The sequence below is a fragment of the Tympanuchus pallidicinctus genome, unplaced genomic scaffold (assembly GCF_026119805.1).
Source record: "Tympanuchus pallidicinctus isolate F22 unplaced genomic scaffold, pur_lepc_1.0 scaffold2, whole genome shotgun sequence".
NCBI lineage: Eukaryota > Metazoa > Chordata > Aves > Galliformes > Phasianidae > Tympanuchus > Tympanuchus pallidicinctus.
Window position 1 is genome coordinate 25554880 of NW_026294721.1, and position 12746 is coordinate 25567625.

The following is a 12746-nucleotide window of genomic DNA, read 5'->3' on the forward strand; positions in this document are numbered from 1 at the left end:
GTGGATTCCCAGGTGAAGCATAATATCCAGACCATTTAGAGTTCTGCTCTTTTCTCTATTTCGTGATATTTCTGTGATAGCTGGTAAGTTGTCTGCAGTCCTCAAGTTACATTCATTACTTGCTGAATCACTGGAAGCCAGAGTGCTGCCTTTCTTTGCATTGTGAACTGACACTTGCAGGATTTGGTGAATAGTTATATGAAACTCATATGTCAAGAATTATCTTGTACTATGTCATTATCTTCCCACCAGGGAGCAGCAACAGTAGGGCTGCTCCCTGAAGGAGGGCAGATTTGACACTGAGGCAATCCCACAACAGAGTAGGGGACTTGCTGCCCGGAGTCCAGTCTCACAGTACAAGGATAGGGTAGAAAAACAAGGATAGTAGGGACAGATCCAAGTTCAATCACGTGCACAGATAAGACAATATCTGGATGATAAAGCAGTTCTAGGCTGAGCAAGATCAGTCTGTAGGTCAGGGTTAGGATCAGGTCCACAGTGAGAATACAGGGCAAGCTGGGAAGGCAATCTGCTGACAGGGGTCTAGATTTAGAACTAAAACTCACATTCCAGCACTGTGTAAACAGATGAAACAAAATAGCTAAAAATGCATCTCAGAATTACAGTTCACTGTGATCTATTAAAGTATTAATGTATCTTTGGAATGAATAGATTACAGAATTGTTGTTTTTCATCTCTAGCTACCCTGAGGACATTCATGGGAGAGGAAGAGAGTTGGAATCAGATTTCTTTTTTTAAACAAATTAAGTAAAGGCAAGCTGTCTCTGTACCTGTCATCTCCCTGTAGCGCTATTCTGGCAGGTGACTCTCAGATGTTTTTGAAGGGATTATAGAAAGGGTCAATGCATGGCTAACACACGTTTGTTCTTGCATTGCATACTTAGTGGATTTTTCAGTGTTAAAAAATGGCTGAATCTTAAAAAGTTGGCTGTTCCTGATTGGTTTTATAGAATTGGTTTCTATTATAAATTTAGAGCAGTGGAAGTCATGAGACTGTTTTTCATGTGGTTGTTTTTTTTGAGTCTGAACATGAAAGAACAGAACAACGCCTTCTTTTCCTTTATTTTCCATTTTCTATTTCTAAATCTTCAATACCAGAGTGGGAGGAACAGTTATGAGGCTCTGAAGAGGCAATTGGTGGTGTGAGATTTCTGTATGACAGTAATTCATCAGTGCAGAATTATGCAAGAACTGAGAGATGAGTGTTAACCTGCGGGCAAAACTTTTCTCTTTTTGAGGACATCATGTTTTTCTTTAAGAGGAAAAGTAGCTGAGGAGGAAATTAGGTAAACTTAGCCTTGTATTCTGTGTAGTGTCACCCCTGTACCTACCATGGTTTACTTACAGGTGCAGTCCCGCAATAGTATGACTGGATCAAAGTCCAGACTGCAGTTGTCAGACTCTTTCCTGCAGCTCTCTGGATGTGTGTTTGAGCCCTCTCCTGCAGCTGACACAGGTGCTCATGCCAGTCTCCTCTCAGCCAGACCAGGAAGATGTGGGTTTTATTTTTTCCAAGTTAGTTATTTACCTAAATAAGTTCCCTCAGCTGTTTCACGTGAACCATTAAGCAGGCATAAAAGAAGTGACAGGAGCACGTGGGAAGGAGGATAAGGAAAGAAAGGGTAATACGTCACCCATTTATAATATGGACTAGCTAGAGCTAATAAAAGGCCCCATGCTATACAGACACAGTGTGTAGTCATGGATGACTGATGGGGATCCAAAGAACAATATTCCTGTTTGCTCTTGTTCTTATTTTTTTTCTGAGAAAAAAAATTGTTCTTGTATTCAGGGATCTACACTGAGATGAAAGTAGAGCAAAGAAAGCTCTGAGAATTCATGGAATTTAAATTTACCTTTGCACCAACTGTAAAAAAAAATAATAATAATTTTGAAAATTTGTGTACTGAAAGTGAAACTGGAACAGAATACTTGGGTAGCAACACATCTTCAGAGATCTGTAAGGGTTTGCTCTAAGAGCTGTGCATTTTGGAGTAGCACATCCATAATTCATTTAATTCAGTCAGGTTTCCAGAAGTGAGTCACATTACGATTCAATTACTTTCAGCGCAGCCTCTGAAGTGTCATTGTCAACATTACCTGCAGAAATACTTAGCAATTGATGCTGATGTTTTCCTAGGCCTGAGCCACAACTTCAGCCATAGTTACATCTGTAACCCATTTCTCTGGCACACCTTGAATCTATCCAAAGCTGTTCCTGGTGCTCACATGCCCTTTAATTGAGGAGAGGGTTTTCTGAAACAGTCTGTAGATGTGAACTGGGAGGATTCTACTGTGTAAAGGTTTCTGAGAAAATCTTCAGCTGTAAGAACTGTGTTATGACTTGAAAGAAATTCAGTCTTTCTAAAAGTAGAACACAAGGAGAGTGAAAAACGGGGTGGAAAATGAACCTTTGTAATATAATCTGTCAGACTCACAGCTGGAGAGACTTGAAAGGATCCAAATGAGTAAAATGAGTAAAATTCAAATAGTCCAGAGATCTCCTTAAATGCTTTTTAAACTCACCTGTAAAAGAAACAAAGTTACTACAAAGCCTGAATATGCTTTTTCTGGTGTACTTTAGCCTAGAAAGATGTTTTAGAAGAAAAGTTAAACCATTTTTAGTGGGTATTGGACATGGGGCTTTCAGAATTTCTCAGTCATGCAGTGCTGAAATGGCTGGTGTATCTGAAGCACGTTTTGAGGGGATACAGAAGAGAGAGGTCCCAGGTTAATTCCCTGCAGGGTTTCATGCAAATGTTTCACGTTCTGACCATTTTTGTTATGTTTGTTTTGGTAGGAAGTTAAAAAACAGAAGTTTTCAAAATGCAGGCTTGTTCTCAGCTCTGCAATGTTGTTTTTGTTCTTCATCTTGTAATGAGGCGGAGCCTGAAATTAAAGCAGTGGGTGTATGGGAGAATATCAGAGAGATGCCGTAGATGCTCAGCATAGTCCTAACCAGCCAGTGTGGCCACTTGTCAGAGATAGGCTACTGAGACTTTTCGTCTTAATGTTCAACATTGCAGGTCACAAAGTTCCCAAGCTCTTTCACATGATCTGGTGTCCCAAAGGAGGCTTTCAGTGACGTTTTACTAAGTCTGATCATGGTAGTCATAAACACAGATTTGCATATAGCCAGTGTATTGTGTGTCACCAACAGGAGATTTTTTTTTTTTTGTGGATGAGCTCACAGGCAGGAGTGAGATTTGACCACCAAGGGTTTCCTCAGCAGAACAAGGAAATGGTGTGCCCACAGTTGTGAGCCACACAGTCTACTGGCACTGACCTCAACAGTCTGTCTTCTTTTCCATTTTGGGGGTTCACATTACTGGGAACTTCCTGTAGTTGGCAGTTCCGGCTCCTGGATAAATGAAGCTTTGGGATTTGAACTGCTAATGGAACCCTCTTTGGTTCAAAAGTTGCAGTCTGGCTTTTCCCCTCTTAGATATTAACAGATACATTAGTAAGGTCAAGCACCATTGGCAAACAAATCACTGGACTCTTTGGTGCCTTAATATTGCAGCCATTGTCTACTAATTGTGGTGAACAGAAGAATGGGGGTAAACGTGCAACATTTGATGTTACTTGTACAGCAACAAAAATTCTGTGTAAAGGGAACATCAGTGCCATGGGCACAATTAATAACTGTGAGGCAAAGCTGTGTCTGAACCACGGAATTGCTAGAAGAATCTGTGAGAGAGGATCCTCTTTGGAGCGTAGTGTATTTGTACGTCTTCAGCACATATCTTGGCTCAAAGGTAAAATTTGAACTGTAAATTCAGAAGTCGTTGTCCTTGCCTTCTGCACTTGCTGCCATTTCACATATTCAACCAATCAATATTCAAATGAAGGAGTGGTTAGCATGGGCTGACTTGTCAAATTTTGCCATTGGTCACAGGCAAAGGTCTGTGAGTACATAGACTTTTGTATTACCTTTGTTGAATGTAATGCTGGAGCTTTTAGTTCAAACTCATCTGAATGATTAAATTAAAAAAAAAAAAGTTTCACAACCCTCATTTTGCAAGCCAGACCTGCTGTCATTTTTGTTTCCATTTAGGGGACATTTCTGAAACTATAGTTCGTGGTCTGGTGCTTGGATGGCCAAGGAAGGTAGCTTTCTGTCAAGTCTTCCAAAGCCACACAGTTCCACCACAGCTCTGTGTACAGGCTGAGTCACGATGATTCAGTACAGAACCCCTTTTGGAAGAGAGTTTAAAAATATACTTCTATGGTTTCTCTAATAGAAGGTTTCTAAAAGAAGGCATATTACCCTTGGCAGCCAAAGGCAATCAAGTTGAGGCTTCTATTTAAAAAAAAAATCTAGAATAGTATATAGCATCAGTTAAATGCTCCCCTCTTTGATGGCTAAAAATGCTGTGGAATATCAAACAACTCTTTGCTTGATTGCACGCTAATTTATTTCAAATGAAGCATGTTGCTCAAATAGTAATCTTGGATTAAAAAAAATAGTTTTCCAGTTTTTCTGTGCTTAAACGCAAAGTGGACTGATACAGTGAGCTCTGTACATGTTCATTCCAAAAGCTTGGATGATATATTTAATGAACACAAATATATTCTATATATAAAAAACAAAGAAGTTGTGGAAGGCCATTTTCCTGTTATTTTCAGGCAACCTGTACAAAATCTTGTAATAAACATCACAAATACCTTGTGCAAAGGCTACTCTGCAAGTAATGCCCTCCTATTTTATCTTGATCTGTGAGGTGGATGTTGGTGATATGACTGATATCTCACCAATATTCAGTTACATTCCGTCACTGTGTGACAGATGGCAGCAGAGGGGCAGTCTGACAAAATGGCTTCTCATGTAGAAGTGCATGTGAAGTAAAGGTATGTCTCTGAATTCCTCCACGTGGAAAACAGTGGCACCCACTACCATTCATTGGTACTTCCCAGACGTTTAGGAAGACCAGGCAGTGGATGTGAGCACAGTGAGGAGGTGGATGGTGGGTTTCAGCAGTAGTGATAGTGACAGTGAGTCGCCTTTACTGGTGCTGATTTTTACCAGTGAGGTGTGCAGGGTCTTGTTTGAGGCTGGTGAAAATAGATAGCCTTGGTGATGATTGTGTTGTAAAATGGTATTTTGTAGCTGAGAATTTGCTCTATCAAGTAATGTTATTGTTCTCTTTGTATCAATTGGATTTTTCATGGAAATAAATAGGAGGCATTACTTTTAGAGCATCCTACATAACATAATCAGTGTTATTTTAACCTTTTGTAGTGTTTCTACTTGTAAGAAAATGTTATGATTATTATTTAAAAAAATGATGGCCATATCCTAAGGGACAAAACACAAATCAACAAGTTGAATACATCCCATAATACATGAATAGGGACTGTGTTGTGTGCTATTAAACCAGCACATTTTTAGAGGGAGAAAAAGAGAGTATATGGTTTTTCTTAAGTATATGAGGGTTTAATTTTTTTTTTTTTCTTTTTACTTATCTCTCTCCAGAAGGATCTGCCTTCCTTGCTTTTGCTTTATATTGTTTTTAATTTGTTTATATTGTTCTCTACTACATCTAGAAGGTTATGTTGGTTAGATTGGCATAAAAAAGTTGTTTGGTGGTTTTGTTTTTTTCCCCAGAGTTTGTAAGTTTGCTGAAATGGATTCAGTGGAGTTGAAAACAGGTTATTAAATTGAAAGGTTTAGGAACTCTCACAAACCTGAAGAACCTTTTGGTTTAATCTCTTTCCCGTTGGTTTACAGCAGGCATGTAAGAAGATTGTCCCTGATGCACTCCTTACCTTTGCAACTGTGTCTAGTTTAACAGTAACATCTGGCCATCTCTCTGTTTGTTGCTAATAAAACACACGTGGAATGGTCTGATATCCTTCATATCAGTTTAATAACATTTTATTGTCAGTGTGATTACTCAAGGTGATAGAAATGGTTAAGTAATGAATGTGACAAGGTTGTTCTTTAAAAGTAGACTAGTACAGTGTATTACCTCTGCCTGCGTTAGTCCTACCTTTACTTTGGACCTCCTGTCTTTCTTTTTGAATGTATGCATCATCATAAACTACTCTGTATCCCAAAAGTAGTGTTTAGATCTGAAGCTCCTAAGGAAAATTGATTTAACCTTTCAGCATTTCTATTAAAAACCATCCTACTTTACATCCTCCCAGGGAGGGAAAATGTATGAGAAGGAATCATCAGCCTTTTGGTAACAGAGATTTGGACCTCTCTTCTGAGAATGGTCGAAGCCTTCATGTAGAGAAGGGAAGAAAAATCTATGCAGCAACACAGTTATGATATGAAGGAATGCTCTCATAAGTTAATTGCTGTACTTTTTAACTATTTTCCAGGTCTTCCCATTATTCTATGGGCAGTCGAGCTTTTTCCCATGACAGTATTTTTATACCTGATGGGAGAACAGAGAGTGAACAGGCCATCCAAGCAATGTCACAAGAGAACGTTTTAGGAAAAGTCAAAACTCTTCAGGTAAGGAATTGCAAGTGGGAAAAATATTTAAAATGTGGTGGAAAATGGTCTCTGGAGCTCCAGAATACATCAAGTGTGAATAAAGGTGGTTTGCTTTCTAGGCCTGGGGGCTGCTTTTAAGCAGGCAATTATCTGGCCAAAAGCTGTGTTAGCAATTTGGATAGTTTGCAGGAGGTCTGGGTGTTCATCTAGAAAGGTACAGCAGTGATGCTGCAAGCATGAAACTGCATGGGTGTCTGCATCTTGTGGAATTCATATGAATCGAACTCATGGGATTGACATCTCCTGATCCTTATGCTTTGGTTGCAGATGTGGTGGGGAGAAGAAACGGGGCTCAGGTGACAGCAAATGGCCTACAGAGTGGGAATTCTTCACAAAGCTCATTTCAGTATCATTTTGTACTTACATTTCTTTCGCAATCTTTTTCTCCCTGTTCTTTAGGCAGTGCTTACAAAAGGCAGATACGTGTAACTCTCCTCAGTAAGAAGTACATCAGTAATTACGTAGCCAATTCAGTTGGATATTTGCTTTGAAAGAGCTTTACATGACCTGCTTTCCCTTCCTTTCCAGAATTGTATCCCATTCCTGCTCTACCTAAGTTTTTGCTTTACTTTTTGTGTATCTGTAGGATTCAAAGCTTATGCTTATCTCTGTGCTTACCTAGACCTTGAAAGAGCTGTTCTTCAGAAGCATTTATCAGTTTATTGCTGAGAATTGCTGGCATGTTCTGTCCAATGCTGGTAAATTTTTAATGCTGTGTAGGTGCCACTACCCTGTAGATGACTAGTGAAATACCAGTGATTTCTTTTACCTCCAAACTGCTAACTGGAGTTCAGCTTTTCCAGTGAGTGAAATAACAAGCAAAATTTCAGGATGTGATTGTTCCTTTTTTTCCTGTACAGTGCTGTCAGCAAACATAGCACCTGAATGGCATTGACTGTGCTGACTACAGATAAGCTTCAAAGTAAAAACCATGCTAGGGCAGCTCCAATTTCTCTGTGCTGTTTTTTCAGCTTAAATTCCCCTGTGTCATTTAGTTTTAAATGCATTCTACTTGCTAGGCTAGAAGTCATATTTAAAATGATTACTGGCTCTGGGCAAAGACGTGGGGTAGTTGGACCTCACTTATAGAATGCTTTAGTGTCCTCTGTATGCAAAGTCAACTGGTTTCAGCAGGGAGCTGTGCCCTCCTTGCCTGCTGGACCTTGTCTTGGCTTCAGAACGTCAGCTTCTCTCTTAATACCTTTTCTCTTTGAAGTTTTTCTCCTTCTATATCCGAACACCCTACAGTTTCAAATGAAAATTATTGCTTTCAATATTGTGAACGCCCATCCCTGGAAGTATTCAAGGCCTGGTTGGAAGGCAGAACCTGATCTAGAAGGTGGCAACCCTTTCCAAAGCAGGGGTGCTGGAACTAGATTTTGACATCTTTAAGGCCCCTTCCAGCTCAAACCATTCTGTGACTCTATGATTAAACTTAGAGAAGTGCTCAAAATTAAGAGTTACTGTATTTACTAACAACCATCTTCATTAAGCAAACAGTAACTCAAGAAGCAAAATAAAAATAGTCATTCTTGAAAGGTACAGCAAGAATATCTACTGATACACAGTTTTGTTCATATGGATTTTGTATAAGCTTTTGTTTTTGGTGGTTACTGACATGTATTTTAGGGAGAGTATTGTTTTGGCTGCCTCATTACAAAGGTGTGCTTATTTTATTTGAAGTCAAAAGGCAGCTGGTTCCTTCTTAGCATTTTAACATAGAGCTGCAGCCCAGCCTGTAACGCATCCCTGATTCAGCTTTTCCTGTTCTACTGGTGATGGTGACATCCAGAGCAACCCATTCAAACAGATAGAAAACAAATTAAAAATTGTAAATGACATTTTAAACTATTTGCATCTTTATGCAGATATTACGCATCCATACAAACGTCTGGATTTTTTTCATAACCCAAAATGAAGGCTCCTTATAATGAACTTGGGGCTACCTCTTACCTCTGCAAAGCCTGCTGTCCAGGACATGACTGTCCCTATTACCGTAGCCATGATTTCCACAGCTGTTCCCCATGTTTTAGGACAGAATCATGCCAAAAATCTCATTGCACATTTTTAGGTGGACCTTAGAATTGGATCCAAGTTCTGAACCATTATTCAGACTACCATTCCTTTCTGAAGAATGCAGTTATCACTTTGCAGCCCTTCCTTTTTTCTGTTGTCGTATTCAAAAAGGTTAATTTTCTTTGCTGTGTGATTTTTCAGTCACAGAAAACATTGATACGCTTTCTCCAATATCAGAACTTTTTGTTTGTGTTGAAATCCCTTTCTGCAAGCTCTGGGAATGTCTGTACTGTTTCGAGTTGTATAATCGTCTAGGTTGGAAAATACCTTCATGATCATCAAATTCAGCCATCAAACTGACTTTCTAAGTCCCATTACTAAGCTGTATTCCCTATTGCCAAGTCCACATATCTCTTAAATACCTTCTGGAATGGGAACTCCACCAATTTTCTGAGCAGCCCATTACAACGCTTGACAAGAGTAAGATCAAGGTAGAGCAAGGAGTCAGTCATCTCTTCTAAACCTCTTCCAGTTTCTGCTTGCATGGCAAGATGCTTCTCAGCATAGGAGTAATGCTAGAATTCAGAGCTCTGTGCTGACTCTGAACTTATTGTGCTCCAAGTGGAGGCGGAAACCTCTGGAGATTTTAACAGTCCTCAGGAAATTGTGGGTGATGATACAGTAAAATTCATGCAAAACTTAAATCTTTGTTGAAAAAGACAACTTGCTGACAAGCCCAACTGGTTATGGAAAGGGTTTTGAAATCAGGATAGAGACACAAGCAATTTAATACTGATGATGCTGGATCTCATTCCACTGACCACCGAAGTGTTTCCCATTCTCCCCTGGCATTTCATCTGCCTTTGAAGTGTTGATGAACTCACAAAAAGAGCTGTGTAATGATGCAGGACTGATGCAGCTGGTTCAGTTTCTTATTGGATGTATGTTTCTTTCTTTTGGTTGTATGTTCAAGGTAAACTATTTTTTTCTGGCACAGCTCTCATTTATTTTTATTGATTTTCAGCTTAGCAGCATTTATCTCATCAGGCTTTCCGTAAATGGATTTGGTCGTGTTCTAAGGTTTTAGTGTGTGCTAGAATTTGAGCTGAGAAAAGCAAGACTTCTTGTTAACCTCAGGCAGGCTTTGTTGTATCCCGAAGCTGTTATTTTTGTGCTAGTTCAAGCCACCTACTATTGTAAAAGCAGTCATTGCTTTGTCCTTTGAATCTGCCAAGATTTATAATTACCTGGTTTTTAAGATGAAGTGTGAAAGTCTATCCTGAATCTGCTTCCACCAAGAGATTCTTAGTACTCTTAATGCTGAACTCATTTAATTAATCAGGGTCTGGTGCTTTACTTATGCAAGACTCTCAATGAGAACTAAGGAGTGTTTAAGGCCTAAATCCAGCAGTGTATCAGAACAAGCCAGAAAGAGACTCTGGAAGCATATCTTTATAAACTTGCCTTTCAAAGGTAAGTTTTTTTGTCCTTTCTTGAAAGTATGTTAGATCAATCTCCTCCTATTTTGCAGCTGTGATTGTAGATCTTGCTGATGATATTTGTCAGCAAAGGTTAACAAAAGAGCAAAAGGTGGTTACTTTTAGACCCACAGAAACTTTAGTAAGTAAAATGAAAACCTGTTTTCAGTATTAGTATCTTGGTGCGCCTTGACCACTGTCTCCTCTTTGCTGTGAGAATACCATGGTGTGGCACTGCTCTAGCCCTGCAAGCAGGAGGGACAGCTTGTTCACTGTCTCTTGCCTTCACTGAATATATTTCTGACATCCCTCAGGCAGTGGCAGTAAGCCGCTAGAAATATTATAGGTTGAGTATGTCTTAGAGCTTACTGCATTTAGGAACTTCTGGGTAAATGTTTTCAGTTTATGTGGATGTATGGTTTAAAACATCATTTATTACAGTGATTTATTATGATAAAAACATATTTTGGAGATCTGGGCTTCTTGATCAAATTCTAAGGAACCAAATTGTAAATTCAAATGTTACTGGCTTTGTACTGATGAATGCCTTGGTAGTATTTTTGTTGTTGTCAACTAGTCAGTTTTGGTATCCATTTCTTTTAGTCATTAACATACTATAGCTAATGATCAAGCCAGGGCTTCCCCTGCTCTGCGCTGTATGTGTGTATTCGTCCAACCTGTTCCCCATTGCTCTTTGTATTTGCTATTGTCCAGACCTCAGCAAGGCTGTAAAGGCTGTTCGTTAAACCTCAGAGCTATTATCTTTTAACTTGATGCTCTTCTTTATTTGCTATTGTCCAGACCTCAGCAAGGCTGTAAAGGCTGTTCGTTAAACCTCAGAGCTATTATCTTTTAACTTGATGCTCTTCTTTTTATAGAACTGGGAGTGAGCTTTCACTAAATGATGGCCCCAGCTTTATATTTTTCTTAAATCACTTTTTTAGTGCCAATATTTCTAGTGCCAGTGAATCCTAACTTTTTTTCTTCACGTTTGACAATTTCTACTTTACAAACTGGATTTATTGCTTTTTCCAAATCGTTCTAGCACTTCTGGGACACATCCCCTTATTCTCTCTTCCTCCTTTCTATTTATAAAAGCTCAAAAAACAATTAAACATTCATAAAAGGTTCCAAATTGCTGTTGACTCCAAAAGTGCTCAGACGCCAATAATCCTAGGAGCGTTTATGATGGTATTCATAGTGTGGGCTCACCCTGTTCTTATACATTCTTGATTTGTTTGATTTTTTGATCACTGTGAGAAACTGTGGGGCCAAGCAGGATTTCAGTGTTAAGTCTGTTCTTAGGGCATGTATTATTGATGGATTAGTAATTTTACAGCAACATAAAACTAGAAAGCATAATTTATTTATATATGTGGGCAAACAGGCATGAAAAATAGGTATTTGAGTTGAAGGCAAAATATTACCAGCATTTCTTCTGAGAATTGTTCAAAGAGGATCAGCCAGAATAATGCTGTCTATTTTAATGATTTAAAACTGAACAGAGAAAGTAGCTCTGTGGATCCAGGTTGGATTCACTCCAGACACAGAGCATTAAGAATGTTGTGGTTTCAGAGGGCTAAATCCAGCATGCAGTCAGGCAGGCATGTACATGGAAGAATAGCCAAATTTGAGTGAAAGAGATGTACAGCCTGTGCAGGAGATGTTCATCTGGGCTCACTGCAGGGTAATATGGAAGGTTTGTTTTATGGCATTTCCTATATGAACACAAAGAACGTTTTTAAAGTTGAAGGTTTTAAATTCACCGCAGGTGCCAAAAATGCAGAGCAATTTCACTTTGGAGTTTTATTTTTGAAGCTATTAATGTTAAGCTGGTGTAAAGCTGTTGCTTCAGTAGCATCATGTTCTAGCAAATTATTTTGCATGAAGTAAAACTGAGTCTGCGTCATGGTCATTGCTGTGGAAGATTTTCAAAATGGAATGAGTGCAAAAGTATAAACCTTTTTCTAAGTTCTCAATATTTCTTTGGCTTTATTAACTAAATGCATGATTAACAACCGCAGTACGGAATATCTTAAATAAAGCAGTGGGATCGTGACCCCAAGGTTGTGTTTTGGTAAGCACTGTACTGTATATAGTCATCTTGGAGGTGGACCTCCTGCACCTTGCAGCATGTAAAGGCAGAGTGAAGTTACAGAGCCAAGGCCACAACTCCTCCTAGTGAAGCCAGCTGTTGGTGAGCCAGAAGAGGTGAGGGTGCAGATCACCTAGGTAGGGAGCAGCCCAGTGTGATTCCTGTTCCTCTAGAGGGGAGGTGGAGGCAGCTGTGACTTCCCATGCACAGCTTTGCCCCATGCTGAATGGCGCCTTGCTCACAGCCACCTGCTTTGGGTGTGAACAGACACGCTTATGCACCACAGAAAATGTGGCCATGAGGTAAGCTGCGGCTGGAGCCCGTGTTCCAGCTTAGTGGTCCAATTCAGAAGCTCCGGTGTGTGGGCCCACTGGCTGTTGTTTCATGGTCAAGCATGGTACCAGTTTGTCGCTGCGGATGTTTTATAATGTCTGCAAAATACCTGTCTGCAAACTGAGGGATGAAGAAACTGCACTGGAGTTGGTAAGACTGAAAGCGGGAGGTACAGGCAGGAGGTGTTCAGCTGTTTCTAGCTGACAAATGAGACTTTGGTGCAGGATGGTAATTTCTGACTGCTAAATTAAAAGCCTTTTTGCACAAACCAAAAGAAACCAGGTGCATTTAACTG

General features: G+C 39.6%; 1 protein-coding gene across 7 annotated transcripts in view; it reads left to right on the plus strand.

Annotated features, from left to right (window-relative positions):
• The window catches only part of CRACD (capping protein inhibiting regulator of actin dynamics), a 113035-nt gene that overhangs the window by 81773 nt on the left and 18516 nt on the right, over window positions 1-12746 (plus strand). For all 7 annotated transcript variants that reach the window (XM_052682379.1, XM_052682381.1, XM_052682380.1 and 4 more), the window contains one exon: window positions 6352-6487. In XM_052682379.1, the coding sequence (XP_052538339.1) occupies window positions 6352-6487 (136 nt within the window). The remainder of the gene's footprint in view (window positions 1-6351; window positions 6488-12746) is intronic.